At 40.4% G+C, this 15,913-nt stretch overlaps 1 protein-coding gene across 1 annotated transcript in view; it reads left to right on the forward strand.

The window, feature by feature from the left end:
- POLQ (DNA polymerase theta) overlaps positions 1-15,913 on the forward strand; it is a 53,018-nt gene that overhangs the window by 26,877 nt on the left and 10,228 nt on the right. Inside the window, exons 15-23 of the mRNA XM_054627804.2 lie at positions 991-1,234; positions 2,023-5,078; positions 6,041-6,184; positions 6,789-6,985; positions 8,422-8,662; positions 9,734-9,927; positions 11,653-11,790; positions 13,098-13,272; positions 13,725-13,860. Of these exons, the coding sequence (XP_054483779.2) occupies positions 991-1,234; positions 2,023-5,078; positions 6,041-6,184; positions 6,789-6,985; positions 8,422-8,662; positions 9,734-9,927; positions 11,653-11,790; positions 13,098-13,272; positions 13,725-13,860 (4,525 nt within the window). The remainder of the gene's footprint in view (positions 1-990; positions 1,235-2,022; positions 5,079-6,040; positions 6,185-6,788; positions 6,986-8,421; positions 8,663-9,733; positions 9,928-11,652; positions 11,791-13,097; positions 13,273-13,724; positions 13,861-15,913) is intronic.

The following is a 15,913-nucleotide window of genomic DNA, read 5'->3' on the forward strand; positions in this document are numbered from 1 at the left end:
CTTTAACTTCCCTAAGAAGGCTGTGTGGGAGTAGAAGTAACAGCCCACCAGTGACCAAGATATTTTTTTTCTGTTGCCTAAATCCTTCATTACTCCATAAGTGGGTTTTCAGTTTTTAAGACAGTTTTAGCTCGACTTGCGAAACCCTCTGTGTGGGCTGCAGCATGAGTCAAAGCCCCAAAATGAAAAGGTCACGCCAACTGATGCAGAGTAGTTTAATTTAATTCTGGTAGTATAAATAACTTTTTTAAAAAAACTTTTTAGTATAAATAACTTTGTAGCAGTTTCATAATTCTGTATTTCCAGTGTTAATAGTTTTCACAGGAGTAATCTGGGAAGTAAAATGAACTAGTGATATGACATAGAGTTAAGAGATATGATAAAAATTGTATTCTATAATCACTGTAAAATTAGTGAGGAATGCCATGTCTTTCAGTGGTTTTCATTGTCTGTAGATGCAATCTGTGAATAAGAAACTGTCTTTTCTGTGCTCTTTTCCTTCTCCCATGCACTGGGGACTGCAGTTGTAACCTGTATCATAGGATTTGCTACCTCCTATGATGCCCTCAGAACTGAAATCCTGCAGGCCAAGGTCTACTTTTATGGATGTCAGTGCTGGGTTTAGTCAGAGATCTATGGCTTCCCTTAATGACTCTCATCGCTACTTTTTCCTTTGCCTTTTTTTTCCCTGTATGATTCTTTCATAGGACTCCTGTTTCAGGACATGCATGTGCTTCAAACATTAGCATCTTTAAAAAAAAACAGTGTCATTCAGAATTTCTGCCTCACTGATTAACTACTTAATTGCAGATTGAGTTCTGCAAGACTAACTCCTACTCATAGTTGTGATAAACACGAGTTAGTTTTTGTAAGTAATGGAAGGTGAGAAATGTAAAGTGAGTGCTGAATCAGATTGGGAGGTGGAGTGTGAATCCAGCTTAGTAGAACTGGAGCTGGAGTTCAGACATTAATGTAACTTTTGTGTTCCAGGAATGATAACAGTTTTCTGTAATCGACTGGGCTGGCACAACATGGAGATGTTGCTGTCTCAGTTCCAGAGCAGGCTCACTTTTGGGGTGCAGAGGGAGCTGTGTGACCTGGTGCGGGTGTCTCTGCTCAATGCCCAGCGTGCCAGGACACTTTACAGCGCTGGCTTTGTCACCGTGGCTGACCTCGCTAAAGCCAGTCCTGATGAGGTGGCAGCTGCTCTGAAGAGCTCAGTACCATTTAAAAGGTGAGAAATCACTAAGTCTGAAGCCAAGTAAAGGACTTTGTAAGGTGAAGGGTTACAAGATGAAACCTGCAATAAAATGTGGCAACCCTTTGGAACTTTGTGTCAAATATTAAGTTAGAAATAACTTGTAGATGTCTCCGACTAATCAGAATCATTCCATGATTTTTCTGAAATTAATGGAAGAACCTTGTATTTACAGAATAAGTTTTTGACACTGAAATTTTCTACTTATTCTTCTTTTCAATGCACTGTTTACTCCTGGGTAAATTGTCAGTGCTTTCTGGGGAGTTTTTGCTGCCTCTAAAAGGCAGCTTCACCATATGTTCAACGATTTTTTACTGATTATCTTTTGGGATTCTCTTGTGATTTATATGTTAGTGCAGTAATAAGTTTCCTTGATCAAGTACTTGTTGGACTGTGCCATGATACTTGTCTGGTTCATGCTTTTGAAGTTTTCTTAATTTGGAAACAGTACATAGAGGGTGATTTATTGAGACCTGCCCTGGCAGGGAATTGGGACTTGTCTGGGGTATGTTAGAACACAGAAATCTGGAAATGCTTTTGGGATATGCAGCCAGCAATATCTTTCATCAACATCTTTTCATATTTAGAAATAGTTATTTCCAATTAAGTTATTTCCCATCAAGTGCATTATATTTTAGGTAGAGTGCTTCTGTAAAGGAAGCTGTGAAAAGAGTTGACATGGGAGCAGAAGAGAAGAGTTCCAGCTCCTTGTGTTTGTTGCATGCTGCGTGGATGTTTACATGTGCCTGTTACCTTCCCCACAGTGTTCGTAGGGCTGTGGATGAGGATGAAGAGGCAGCAGAGGAGCGCCGGGCCGTGCGCAGCATCTGGATGGCTGGAATGAAGGGCTTCACTGAAAGAGAAGCAGCCTCTGTCATTGTGGAGGAAGCCAGGAGACTTCTGCAGCAGGATTTGGCACTGCTGGGGGTGCAGTGGAACCCAGAGTCTTTATTCGAGACTGATACATCCTCTGTGATCAGCAGTGAGTCAGAACTGGAAGACAGACTGCATAGATCAGATGGAGAGGAGTCTGCTGAGTCTTCAAGGGTGTTAAACAAAAAAGGCTGCAGAGTTCAACACTGTAATGGCCTTGGCTCTCAGACTGGAAACTTATCAAATATTAAAAAGGGATGTAAAGGGCGACTGAGCAGTAGCACAGAAAGCTCTGTATTTGAGAGTGAAGTCCTGGGCAGGAAACAGGCTCGAGCAGGGGAAGGCAAGGGTGATCGTGTGTACAGTGCTAGAAAACGGCCAAATGTGTGCAGAGGAAATGAAAACATAGAAGATATTTCTCTGGTCAAAACCAAGATGAATTCCAGAACAGAAGTCCCAGAGCACCTTACTGAACACAGAAAAACACCAACATTGAGACCAGATTCTTCAGCTTCTAGATTGATTAAAAGCACAGATACACATTTAAATCGGACTAGGAACAAAAATACCTCTTCAAAACTGCAGAGGTCACTTCTTGAAGATTCAAATAAGCTTAGCATAGATATACAAAAGCTGCCTGTTTCCCACACCACCATCTCTACAGATAATTCTGTTTCAAACCAAAATAATAAGGAATTTATGGAAACAGATTCTGTAACTCATAAAGTCTCAAGTTCTGTACAGATGGGGAGCATTAAGATTGGGAAGAAAGATAAAATGGAAGGATTATTTACAGAGCCTAGCACCACTAATGAAGGTATGCCTAAGGGGAGAGCAGGTTTTCAGGCACCTGTTATGCTGAAGGGTACTCCACACACCAGTGTGGAGACACACAGTACTGTAGGAAGTAGAGGGATACCTGGTAGTGCTAGGACACAAAGAACTGACAAAACTGATGTTAAGCAGAATAAAAGGAATAAAACTCAAACAGATGTGAGCTGTGCTGAGGCAAGGATTGATAAGAATTTTTGTCCTGGTGAAGAGAAAACCTGCAATATTCAGATTCAGAATGCTGGCAAAAATGGGAATGAAAAGCCCAGTGGAATATTGTTGCAAGCTGGAACCATGCAGAATGGCAACAGTCATCCTAAAGATTTTCTGAAAGGGTCTTTAGTAAAATACAGAGGTGTTTGCAATGCAGATGGTGTTCAGAATGATCCAGCCTCTCATCTGTTTTCTGACTCTAGAGACTTTGAAGACAGCATCCAGTTGGATACTCAAACTGAGATGATAATAAAACAGGAGGGAGCAGCTGGAATCACAGGACAGCAGGGGATACAAGGTTCAGAGCTGGCAGCAATACCACAGCAGGAAATATCAGAAAAACGAAGCAGTTTATGGACTGAGAATGATACTGATAAAAGGCTGGCTGCAACAGTTAGGAAACTGAGCTTCCCAAGTCTTATCACAACAAATGACATTACAAAAAACACAACTCAGCACTGTAGTAATAAAGTTTTGGAATCTGGAGGCCTTAATTTACACCCTGTAGTGAAGAAAATAGAACCTGCACCTTGCCTTAAAGAGAGCGATTTCTCAATGACTGACTCACAGCTACACAGATTTCTACAAGATTACCAGACCCAAAATTCAGTGGAAGGGGAAGGTGTATCTAAAGACCTGAATAAAGCAAGCTCTCATTTTGGTAGGGAACACATTGTACAAGCAGAATGCCATCCTGTCCCTGAAACAAGCCTAAATATCAGCGATAACTTGCTGTTTGATGAGAGCTTCAGTAATGTCAGTGACCTTTCAGCTGTTCACATCATGGAAGCTGATGGAAAGGACCCTGTGGCTTTGCTTCCTCCAGATGGTGTTTTGCAGAATCCAGGGCCTGTTGAGAATAAATTTGATGTCGGTGACAATCAGAAAGAACATGAGAATCCTGCACAGTGTAACAATGTGTCTCTAGCTTCCTCAGATGTAATAGCAGAAGTTTTAGACCATGGAAATTCCCCGTCTTTTCTGAAAGACATTCCTTCTACATTTCAAGGTCAGTCAGGATTAAGAAGCTCAGCCATTTGTAACAGTGACCCCAGACCAAAGGATTTAGTAGGAGATCAAGGTGAAAAGCTCCAGAGAAGCCACCAAGCTTTTGAGAAGAACCCCCATCCAGTGGTGTGGACTGAATGCTCATTTGAACTAAGCCCAGGGTTGCAGGATGTGTTGGATAAATGGCCTAGCCTCTCAGGCATTGAAACAGTTTCAGCAAGTTCCAGTTTGAAAGGAGAGTTAGTTGTTCCTATTGTTAGTCAAGAGCCAGATCCAGTTTTTGAAGCTGACTGTTGTGAGCAAAAGCCTTTGCCCACTTGCCAGGATTTAAAAAGCTCTTTCAAGGTTAAAGAAAACAAAATGGAAAACTTGGATCTTCAGGAAACACATGGCATAACACTTCAGCTTGAGGGAAGCAACAGAACATCCTGTCCTGCAGCAGATAGTAATAATGGGTTTATTCCTCCAACACCTCCCAAAGAGCTTTTTCCAAAATGTTCTGTTTCTCTCCCATCTGCAAAAAAGGGACAAGTCACCTGCAAGAAGGAAGGGCAGACAGTTCAGCTACAGCGGGATAGTGAGGGCAATGCAGAGCAGCAGGTAAAAACATTCCAGGACAATCTTGAGTGTCTAGATCCAGCTGAGGCAGATGAGATAAAAGATAATTCCATTGTAGACCAAGGCTTTTCATTGCAGCTATCTCAGGATGTTTTTCCATTTGTTCCCTTAAGTGCTGAAAGTTTCACTATTATTGATGTAGCAAGCGACAGAGCACTTTTCCAGACTTTTGTTGCAGAATGGAAGGAGAAAAGCAGATTCTCCATCTCAGTGGCATGTGAAAGAACAAAGTGCCTTTTGTCTCCCAAATCAACGATTGGTGGCAAATTCAAAAAAGGTCAGTTTCCTGTTCCAGTGCATTATTTTGTGAACAGCATGTGGTATCTTCAGCTTAAATCAGCCTAGAGAAAGAAAGGATAGGCAAAAAAGGAGGAAAATCACTGATATAACAGAATCATGGAGTGTTTGGGGTTGGAAGGGTCCTCTGGAGATTATCCAGTCCAACCCCCCTGCTATAGCTGGGTCACATAGAGCAGGGTGCACAGGATCACATTCAGGCAGCTTTTGAATAGCCCTAGGGAAGGAGATTCCACAACCTCTGGGCAATCTGCTCCAGTGTTCTCTCACCCTCAAAGTAAATAAGGTTTTCCTCCTGTTCAGATTAAACCACCCATAAAGCATTCCTTCCAAATTCTGGCCTTTTCTAGCAACCTCTTCAAGAATTGAGATAGAAGTGTGTTCCTTCCTTTCAGTCTAAAAAGCATTTCATATTTGCCTGTCAAAAATCTATTTTGATAGTTAAGAAATATTGCTGTTGTTGTTATGGTGATGTGACAGCAAGAATCTAACTGCTTAATCTTGTCATTTTAAAGGATGAATATGTTTAAAAAGCAGCAGCAAACTGCAGCATATGAGTACTTCTGTGGGGGAAAAAAAGAAGCAATATTGAAACAACCCAGAGACTGATCTGAATTTCACATGTGCTTATATTGAACCAAGTTTACATTTTGAAAATATTTGAAAGTATGTAACCTTGGTTCAGAGGCAGTCACAGAAGAATATTCAGATGCTCTCACATACCAACTAGCTGCTAACACTTCATTACTATCACCAGAGGCTTATCAAGGAAATGCTTGACACTAACTCTCCATCCTCTACTCACGTGCAGCTCCTTTGCTTTACAAAACATGATAATATTCAATCTTAGGCTCAACTCTACATGTTTGCATTTTCAGGATCCCAAATCTTCTTTATTTATGGATGCTATTTTATAATAGTAACTTCAAATTATTTCTTTAGTGAGTTCTCCTCAGCGGACACAAGTTAAAGATGAAGGATTTCCTGTCCAAGGATGCGAAGACATCTTGGTTGTTGGACTGGCAGTGTGTTGGGGTGGAAAAGATGCCTACTATATCTCTTTGCAGCAGATCCAAGACCAGAGTGGTAAGTGAGCAGACAGGCTCTGCTGGGTTATTTGACACTGCATCTAAAGAAAGTTCCTTCAGCAGATAAGGTTCTTGGAAGTGCTGATTGTCCCGACCCCAGCTCAGTTGTGTGGTGGAGTAATTGAGCAGCCTTAGGTGTTAAACACCCTTGGACAGGTTGCTGTGGATACATCTATAGCACTGTGTAATAAGGGCAGCTAATTGGCTCAGACCCTGGACTGTGAGCATGCATATGGCTAAAACATTTGCTCACTCCCAAGTTCTCTTTGTCTAACTTGCTTTTTCCTTTTGATCTCTTCCTTTTGTTGCTCTCCTGAACACATCTAGCACTCAAATGCTGATCATAGCCCAATCTGTGCTAAGTGACCTTGTGACTAGGGTTTGATTCCTGGCTATCCTTTGTTTGTTAGTACAGACACAGCATATTGCTTTTGGGAGCCTAGTCTGGTTTGATAAAACATGTAATAGTGCTACAGATGTATTGTTTGTTCAGTTCAACTGAAGCTTTTGTGCGTTAGGTGGTTGTATTCAAAATTTTTCTCTTGCTGTTTTTACTATGTAATGGGTTAAAAGATGATTTTTCCTTGTATTTCCTGCCTTAGAAATCAGTCTGAGTTTGGCACCCCCACCTTTGGACCAAAGCCTACCTGTGACAGAGAGACTGAACCATCTGCAGCTGTACCTGCAGAAGAAGACCAAGAAGGAGCGCTCACTTATCATGTATGACTTCATCCAGCACTACAAAACTCTGCTGATGGCTTGTGGCATCTCCTTGGAAGGAAGTTTTGAGGACCCAAAGGTTTGCAGGATTAAGACATTTCTCTTGGGTGAAGCTACTAGTTTAAACACAAGAGTGGAAAGACAGGAGTGCCTTTTGGTACTTCTGTTATTTCAGTATGAATCTGTCAGGAAGTTTAGTGAAATTTTCTTTCAGTGGGCAATCTAGAAAAGTATTTTGAGGAGACATTTGCTTTGTTCTTGGTGCCTGCAAGAAAAACAAAGAGTTTCAGAGGTTAGCGCATTATTATTTCATACCTTACTTGGCAGGGGAAATGAAGATAAATCTTTCCCCAGTCCCAGTGGACATGACTTAACTTTTGTTTTGTTGCAGTAAGAACCCTGGCACTGTAGTGTCACAAGTGCTTCTGGTCAGGTTATTCCTTCTGAGAGCAGAAGACTCTATAAGCAAAAGATTTACCCACTATGCATACAGACCACTTTGCTACCCCTGTTTTCTAAAAACAAAACAAAGTTTACATGGAATTTCAAAAGGTTTGGTTGCCAGTTGTAATTCACATGAAACATTGGCTTGAGGTAAAAGCATCTTGTTGGTCATGTTACAAAAAGCTCTGGGTGCACAGAAAATGCTGTTGATTTTTAAAGCTGGCTTTGCATATGTGCTGAACAGCTTCATTGCAATACTCAGCTCTGCAGGAAAGCAGCTAAGGTGTTCAACACAAGGACAAACATAGATTTTTTCATACCAAGACATAGTTTTAGGATGAAATTGAAGAGTAGTAAAAACATCTTTCCCTTCATGGTTCCATGTAATAGTCATACTCATGTTGGTTCATTTTAGTGACACAATGAATATATACATACCTCCCCAACCCCATATCTATACATATGAGTTTTTACTTCTGCTTGCATGGCAGAGGCAATGTAGAAATCTGTGCTTCATCCTGTTTTGACACAAGAAATCGAAATGTACATATAAATTAATTTGCTTTGAAGACAGGAGTTTAAGCTTTATCCGGAGTAAAATATCCCATGCAGAATTCTTGGCATTAGTCCTGTTCTGCAAAAGATAGGAGAGCTCAGCTTGGCTAATATTCTAGATCAATAGCAAGTTCTGATCTCCAGAAAGTAATTTTTCAGATTAAACATGTTTTGATCCTGATTTTCGTATTTATTCCCTTTGAGTCAAATTTTAATAAGTGAAAAGACATTTCAAGATGTGTTTATTTGACAGAGGATAAAGTTTTCAAAAGTACAGAAATAACTTTTCTTTTAGAAAGAAATAACTTTTCATTCTCACTCAAGAATTAAGCTCTTCAGTGACTTAGGCCCTCCTGAAGGATTTTACTGAAATGACCCAACAAATTATTGCAGTTTACCTGCCAAATGAAGAAAAATAATATCCACTATAACCTTGAATTAAGCCCTGGCTAAATATTTGCATTTTATTATGACTAAAAGGTAAAAAAAAGTCTCATGGAGGTCTCCCTTTTTAAGGTTGCATGTTGGCTGCTGGATTCTGGCTCCAAGGAACATACCCTTCACAGCATGGTGACCAATTTTCTCCCCAGTGAGCTGCCCCTCCTGGAAGGAGTGGGCACGGGCCAAGGGGTGCAGAGCCTGGGGCTGAGTGCCAGCACTGACCAGTCTGGGCGGTACAGAGCAGCCATAGAGTCTGTGCTTGTCTTCAATGTCATGGATCAGCTCCACAAGGAGCTACAGAAGGAAGATCTGACAGGTAAAGAGACCTCCTCCACTTGGGGGCAAAGATGGAAGGCAAATGCAGCTGTGCTGCCACAGGCTGAATGATCCGTGCAGAAGAGAGGTGGTTTGGAAGTTCTTACCTAAATGTATTCTGTCAAAATGTTCATAAAAGAAAAGAGGGAAATTCCCTTGGAAGCATATATATTCTGAAAGAAAAATTAAAATATAATTCTTATATCCTCAACCTCCACCAGTTCCAGTGGTTAAGGCTGTAGCAGAGTCTATTCTAAGTCTCTAAATCAAGCAGATTTTTACGTCCCAGGTGAGTGCCTTGGCCATTCTGAGGGACTTGTGGGTCTGTCTATGATTTCTCATGAGCATTTTCAGAAGTTTTTGATTTTTCTTGTCAGAAGTAATTCCTAAAATCCTCAAATGTTTTCTGAAGGAGATTTCTTGCTCTTTGGCCTGCCCAAATAGCATGATTTGTCATGTATGCATTGTCTCCATGAAACTCTTGTGGTTCCATAGTGAATGATCCTCTATATTTGCTGAGTGCTTGTGCTGTTTTAAAACAAGCCATCAAAAAAAAACCCCAAAAATATACTATAGGTGGTCATGATAATAGTCTCCCCTAAATTATATCCAGAGCTGAGGATTGTGGTCCAATCCTGCTGAAGCATTTTATTGCAAGTTTACCACATCATTTATGATTGTTACAGTTGAACCTTAGAACATTTTAAAAAGATGTGGGTGGTGGAATTAATGTGCATCAAGTTAGAAAGCCTTACATTAAGTAAGGCTTAAATGTCTGCAGTTTATAAAATGTTGATATATGGAGACATGTATTTTTTAGAAAAAAAATTGACAGAAGCTGCTTTCTTTAGTACCTTTGTGATAGGATGTTCTGGAACACTTCATATTATGAAATATTTCTTATTCCAGAAACAAAAGTATTTAAATGAAATCTACAGTAGATTTTAGTGTGTCAGAACATTTCAGTATTTTCAAAACTGAGGATTCTTCTTTTTTTATTTTTTAAATGAATGTGTTTATCTGCAGTTGATCTGTTTTATAAAAGATTTTCTTTGGTTTGTACTTACTACAGATGTATTTTCTAAAGTGGAGATGCCCACCCACTATTGCTTGGCTCTGCTGGAGCTGAATGGCATTGGTTTCAGCACAACAGCCTACGAAACCCAGAAACAGGTCATGCAGGCTAAACTGAGCCAGATTGAGACCAAGGCATATCAGCTGGCAGGGCACAGCTTCTCCTTGACCAGCCCTGATGACATTGCAGAGGTACATGAGGGTTGGGGTGGGAGGGGGAGAACTTCCCCAGAAGTTATCATCAAGAGCCTTTGGCTAAAATAAGAAAAAAGAATTCTTCATGGGAAGATGGCGTGAAGAAAATCCAAAATGCAAACCCAGCTCTGCTGAGAGTTCATTTATCCTTACACTCATTGTGAGCTTGCTGCCTGCAAAAGGCTGGGTCTCTCCTGCTTGTTACTGATCATTCTGGTTTCTGTCAACTTTAGCAGAGATAAAGAAGGTAGAAGTGGAAATGTGTATTTTGGAAGTAAAAACCAAGTGAAAATAAGGATGTGGTTTGTATAAGACCGTGGCCTCTCAGGGTGCATGAGAAGATGTGCCAGTTAAATGGCTTTTGGAGTATTTTGGATTAATTGTACAGCACTGGAGAAGCTTTTTTGCAATGCCAGTGTCCCACACATGAGATGTGATTTGGTGTCATGTAGTCTTGAGTCTAAGAAGAATTGTACTGAAAAAGTTGCATTGTTACCCTTGCCCCCCTGTACATGCATGAATGAGGAGGAAAAACTGCTTTAAAAGTTTTGAATCAACTGCTGTCTGCTTTTAAGAACTTTTTAAGAACTGCTACTTTTTAAAGTCTAAGAAACAGATTTCTATATAAAATAGCAAAGCTTTCTTTCCTGAAGAATTTAACTTTTTTTTTTTAATGCACATTACTTGGAATAATTGAAATCTATTAAAACTGCTGTGCATGGTTTTCTCCCCCTTCTCTTTTATTTTTTCTCCATATACTATTTTCTCACGGAGGGGCTGTACTTTATATGAAAGTAGTCAAAATCTGCAAGCAGCTATCAGTAAAAGAAATTCCCCAGAAATATTCCTTCTTTGTTGCAAATGTAGAAGTCTTGCTCAGTAACAGTAGTCTAAGTTAGGACTCCTGAAATAATGCTTGACTTCAGTTTCACTCTGCTTCATGGAAAAGGGGAAGTAAAGTTTTGTCTGAAATGCTGTTTTCTGAACTACAGAAGCTTGTATCTCATGTGGAAATTTATTACCAGTCATGCAAAGTACCTTGTATAAGTTAATGAAACTTTACCCTTCTAGTTTTGTGTTAGTAAAACTTCTGTGCCGTAAATGGGCAGGAGAAAAGCTTTCTGTTCCCTTCTGCCAGCTGTGAAATCAAAGACAATAGCTGCTAAGTAGTGTATCATGCTGCATAGAAACATAAAGTGAAAAATTAGGAGCTGTATTCTGTCTGTCACCAAATGAGCATATATTTAATTTTCTGCTTTTTGGCAATTTGTTTGAAAAACTAATATTCTGGCTATTCTCTAGAAGTATTTGTGACCACCTCTTTCTGTGCCATTCATATTGTTCTGAAGCCTGCTCCCTGCTACCACTTCTTTTTTTTTCACCAATGTTCTTCCCACTTTCAGTCATCTGAACATTACATTTTATTACAGCTGACTGTCAGTAATAACCTCACTTATTGAATGGAGTTAATTACCTTTTCTAAAAACATACCTCTGAACTTAAACTTAGAGTGTTCAGAAAATGAGATTTTAAATTGCATTTCGTAGTTAATTAAAATGAGGAGGAATGACTTTGATAGCTGGGATCTTTAATCAGCTTTTTAATTACCTGAAGCATTTGTACTATCCTTTGGCTGGAACAAGCTGTTTAAGTGCTCAGTTGCTTTTGTTTTCTCCTGGGAGCAGCATGCAGAAACTGATTTGAAATGCTGGCCTCTTTCAGGTGTTATTCCTGGAGCTGAAGTTGCCACAAAATGGAGATGTGAAAGTCCAAGGGAACAAGAAAACCCTGGGTTACACCAGAAGAGCAACTGCTAAAGGAAACAGGGTCAGGCTAAGCAAGCAGTTCAGTACAACCAAGGTACAGTAAAATCTGTTTCTAGTCTGAAAGTAAATTTTAATTGCCTTTTGCTCCTCCAGTTACCACTGCAAATTCAAACTGGGTTCTACCTTCTCTGTTAGCAGAATTAGTGACTCCTACTCTCCTAAAGCTTGAGTGCAGTGAGGACATGCCTGTAAATAGCAGGCTTCAGTAAGAGTAAATCAGGCAGAATCTGATTTCCCAAATCACGTGTAAGACCAAAATAGCACAATAATTTTGTAAAGCCAATAGCAGAAGAATTTTTCCACATCAGCTTGAAAGATACTTAAATACCATGTCGACTAAATACAATATTTTCTCTTCCTGCTATGATCAAATCTGTATTTTTTGCTTCAGAGAATTTGTCTTCAGAATGGCTAATCTGATGGCTTATCAAATTTAGTACCTCAGAAGCTTGTATAATGTGAAGGCTATTGACATTCTTGCCAGTTGATAAATATTGTGGACCTGCATTAATACCAGCTGCTGCAGGCTAATGGGTGCTCTTGCCAGACAAGTGGAATTAGCAGATATATATGTTCCTGTTTTCAGGACTCATTAATCTGTGTTGTTTTCTTAGTTTCCCCTTGTTCAGTGTAGTCTGTACTCAGAAGACAAGTATTGATTTCTGGAACTCAAGTGGCAGTGAAGACATTGGGTGCAGTGGTGATGGCAGAGCAGGGAGCAAGAAGCAAAGGGAGGATTTCCTCCTTTTGTGATGTGGAGGGATGAGGCTGCAGCTGCCTGCAGCACACACCAAAAAAAGTTATTTTGAGAAATGTTTGCATGCCACTGTCTTTTGAAATTCTTGTTAGTCCCTTCACATTTCTGATTAAACTGAAAGGATTTGATTGCTAGTGATCAGCTTTGTCTACCAGGAGCGTGGTCAAGGGCTTCACTTGGTGTTCCTAGTGTACAGATAGGAGAGAGCAGGGAGAAAAATATGCAAGAAGATGGAGGAGAAGCATTAATGCTGGACAAGAGGAGACAACTTAGGTGACCTATGGCAAGTGATGATTTCAGGTGGTTTATTGGTTGGTGCAGATAAAGAGTGATGATGAGGGTGCAGAAGTCCAGAGGGAAGTGATTGTCTTCTCGTGGGTAATAAAACTGCAGCTGTGTCAGGTGGTGCTTTGATTACCCAGGTGTAGGTGGTGTAAATGGAGAGGATATGGATTTAATTTTAAGGCAGTGACACTGGAAGCTCACTGTGGGTGAAGGAGTCACTTTTTCCTGCAGAGCAGCAAAAACTTTATTTATAAAGTTTTAAAGGCCGTTGATTAGTTGTGCCCTTTTCTTCCCACAAGGATGTTTTGGAGAAATTAAAGACACTTCACCCATTGCCAGGGCTGATATTGGAATGGAGGAGGATCAACAATGCCATTACTAAAGTGGTGTTTCCACTACAGAGGGAGAAGCGATTGAATTCTGCACTGGGAATGGAAAGGATATACCCAATTTCACAGACTCACACAGCTACAGGTGAACAAATGTGTGCAAGTACCTCAGTTTCTTACTGGCTTTTTGTCTTTTTGTATGTGTGTGCAGCTTTTCTAAGAGGAAAAGATAGGAAATGAAGCCTGTGCTCTGCTTCAACCAAGCAAAGATACTGGTACATCTGTTTGACATATGTCTGCCTTAAAAACCCAGATGTATTTAAAATAGCTTTTGTGTTCACTGAGCAGTATTATTCATTTCTTGCACATATTACCATGTAAATCTCTGACTCCAGAGCAGGTTATTAGTGATACAGAAATGGGGAACCATCACAAGCCCATTAAACACAAATTACTTTTCCTTTTTAAAATTTTTTTCAGTGGTTGTGTCCTCTCCCTCTCCTGGCCATTGTATTTTGGAGATGCAGTGTGTGCAGCTGTATTGAGTTAGAGACTCCTGTTGGACCCTTCCTTAGTTGTGCCCTATCTTCCTTTCAGGTCGAGTAAGCTTCGCAGAGCCGAATATACAGAATGTGCCAAGAGATTTTGAGATTGAAATGCCAACTGTGGTTGAAGAAAGCCCCCCCTCCCAAGCCCATGGAAATGTTAATTCTTGTGCTGCACTGGGGGGCAGGTAGGAGGATCTTGACAAATCTTCTGTCTAAATGTAGTCGAGTTGTCAAATTTCTTTTTTCTGCCTTCACCTGTGGCTGCTGTCGTGTCAGTGTGACTTGTTCTTCAGTGTGACTTGTTCTTCAGTGTTTCTCTTACAGGAGAATAAATACCTAAAAATCAGTGATACATGAAAGACATAATGATACTAATAGCATGTGGTTTCATGTAGCTATTTGCTTTCTTTTTGATGTTCTTTATGAACCCCTTAAGTGGGATTAGCATTATGTTCCCAGCTGTTGGATGGAAAGCCTGAGTCTGAAAATAACCAAACTGAAGTTAGGATCTGGTTTGACTTGCTAAGAACTACTCTGAAAGAGCATTGAATATTGTGGAAGAAGCAGAAGAAAATTCATTTGTTTTATGCTGTTCCTTTTTAAAGGAACAGGGGTGAACATATTTTTCATTCTTTGTTAATAATTTCATTTGTGATAGTGACCTGCAGTAACTACCAGATAGCAGAGGAAGATTTCTAAATTTGATTTCTCTTAACCAAATACCCTGTTTTCTATGATTCTACAGTTCTACTTTGAGAGCATTACATGCCAATGCCTTAACAGTTGTGTGGAGGTCTAGTGAAACACCAATCTTTTAGCATCTACCTTGTGAGCTTTGAGGCTTCCTACTTGGTGATGCTTTTCTGCCCTTTCAGTTTCTCTTTCCATTCAGGTTCTTGTCCCAGTTGTGTCACCTGAGTGACTTTTCTAAGCTTTTTTCCCCACAGCAAGATGTGAGAAATTTGAGAAGGTTTTTGCTTCTTCTATCTGGTGCCTCCTACCACCATGCATTTAACCGCCTTGGGAAAGTAATGAGAAAAGAACCCAGGAGTAGAAGGGTTTTGTTCATATCCATCTCAGAAGAGCCAGGCATAGCCATGGAGGCAGGAATGTCATTCTGAGATGAAGCTGTGGCAGTGCTCAGGCTTGCAGCAGCTTTTCAGGATGGCTGGGGAGCTGTGCTGGTTTCTTGAGAGTCTTCCCTGTAAAGAAGAGCCCATCAAAGAACTGAAGTGCCTGCCAGACTCTGATAGGTCTCTCAGACTGTCTTTTCCTACATTTTCCTACATTCCTTAGTTAAGCAGCCACAGTGTTAGGAAGATGGGCAATCCTACAGGCACAGAAATGACTCCTGGCACAAAAGAAATTGCAATCCAGCCAAGTCTGATCAGCCTTCCAGACTTTGGTCCAAACTGTCTATTATCTTACTAACCACTATTGCTACTCTTTCCTCCTGTTGTAAGAAGCTTCTGATCAAATGAGTGTAGCTAAATTAGGTCATGGTATAAAGCCCTTACACATTTAACTAAACTGAGAACCTATGCTGAACAGTGTGATTGTCTGCAGTAACCAGACATGCAATTGTTCCTCACCTTTATTTCTTTTGAAAATTTATTTCTGTGATTTTTGTGCATTCATCTCTTTGATCCCTACCATGCCTGAAAAGCCAATATTTAAGAAGAAAAGGAAGTGCACAAGGGAGAGAGAGCATGGTGTTTTTTTCTGTGCTCTGCTGAAACTAGTCTTGATCTCAGAGATAGCTTTTCATTTTGATGAAGTATTTCCTCAGATCCCTGATCCAGACATCAAGGATTTAAAAAGGCTTTTTGCCTTCCAGTGAAGAGCCCATTGGACTGTCTGGTAGACTGGTGCTGATGGGAGACTGTGATGTGAATGGTGTCTGAGCTGTGCATTGTTCAGTGGATGTGCTCATGGATACAATTCCATCTGCAGCTACAAATGGCTTAGTGGACAAGAGACCTAAGCAAGCCCTGAGAGGATGCAGAGCATGTGGATGACACTGTAAACTTTTAGCCTCAGAAAAGAAAATTGAGCAGCTTTGGGGCACTATTTCCCTCAGTCTTTAGGGAGGAAACGTGCAGTGTGTTATGAGCACCTCTTCTGCAACTTCTGCTCTGATTTTACAGGCTTACTTGTGAATGTGTGTGTGTGTGCAGTAATGAAGGTGATGTTGGGGGGGATTTTTCTGCCTCTGGGCTGGTGTATGCATTCTGTAGA

Source organism: Agelaius phoeniceus, chromosome 2 (genome assembly GCF_051311805.1).
Source record: "Agelaius phoeniceus isolate bAgePho1 chromosome 2, bAgePho1.hap1, whole genome shotgun sequence".
Classification (NCBI taxonomy): Eukaryota; Metazoa; Chordata; class Aves; order Passeriformes; family Icteridae; genus Agelaius; species Agelaius phoeniceus.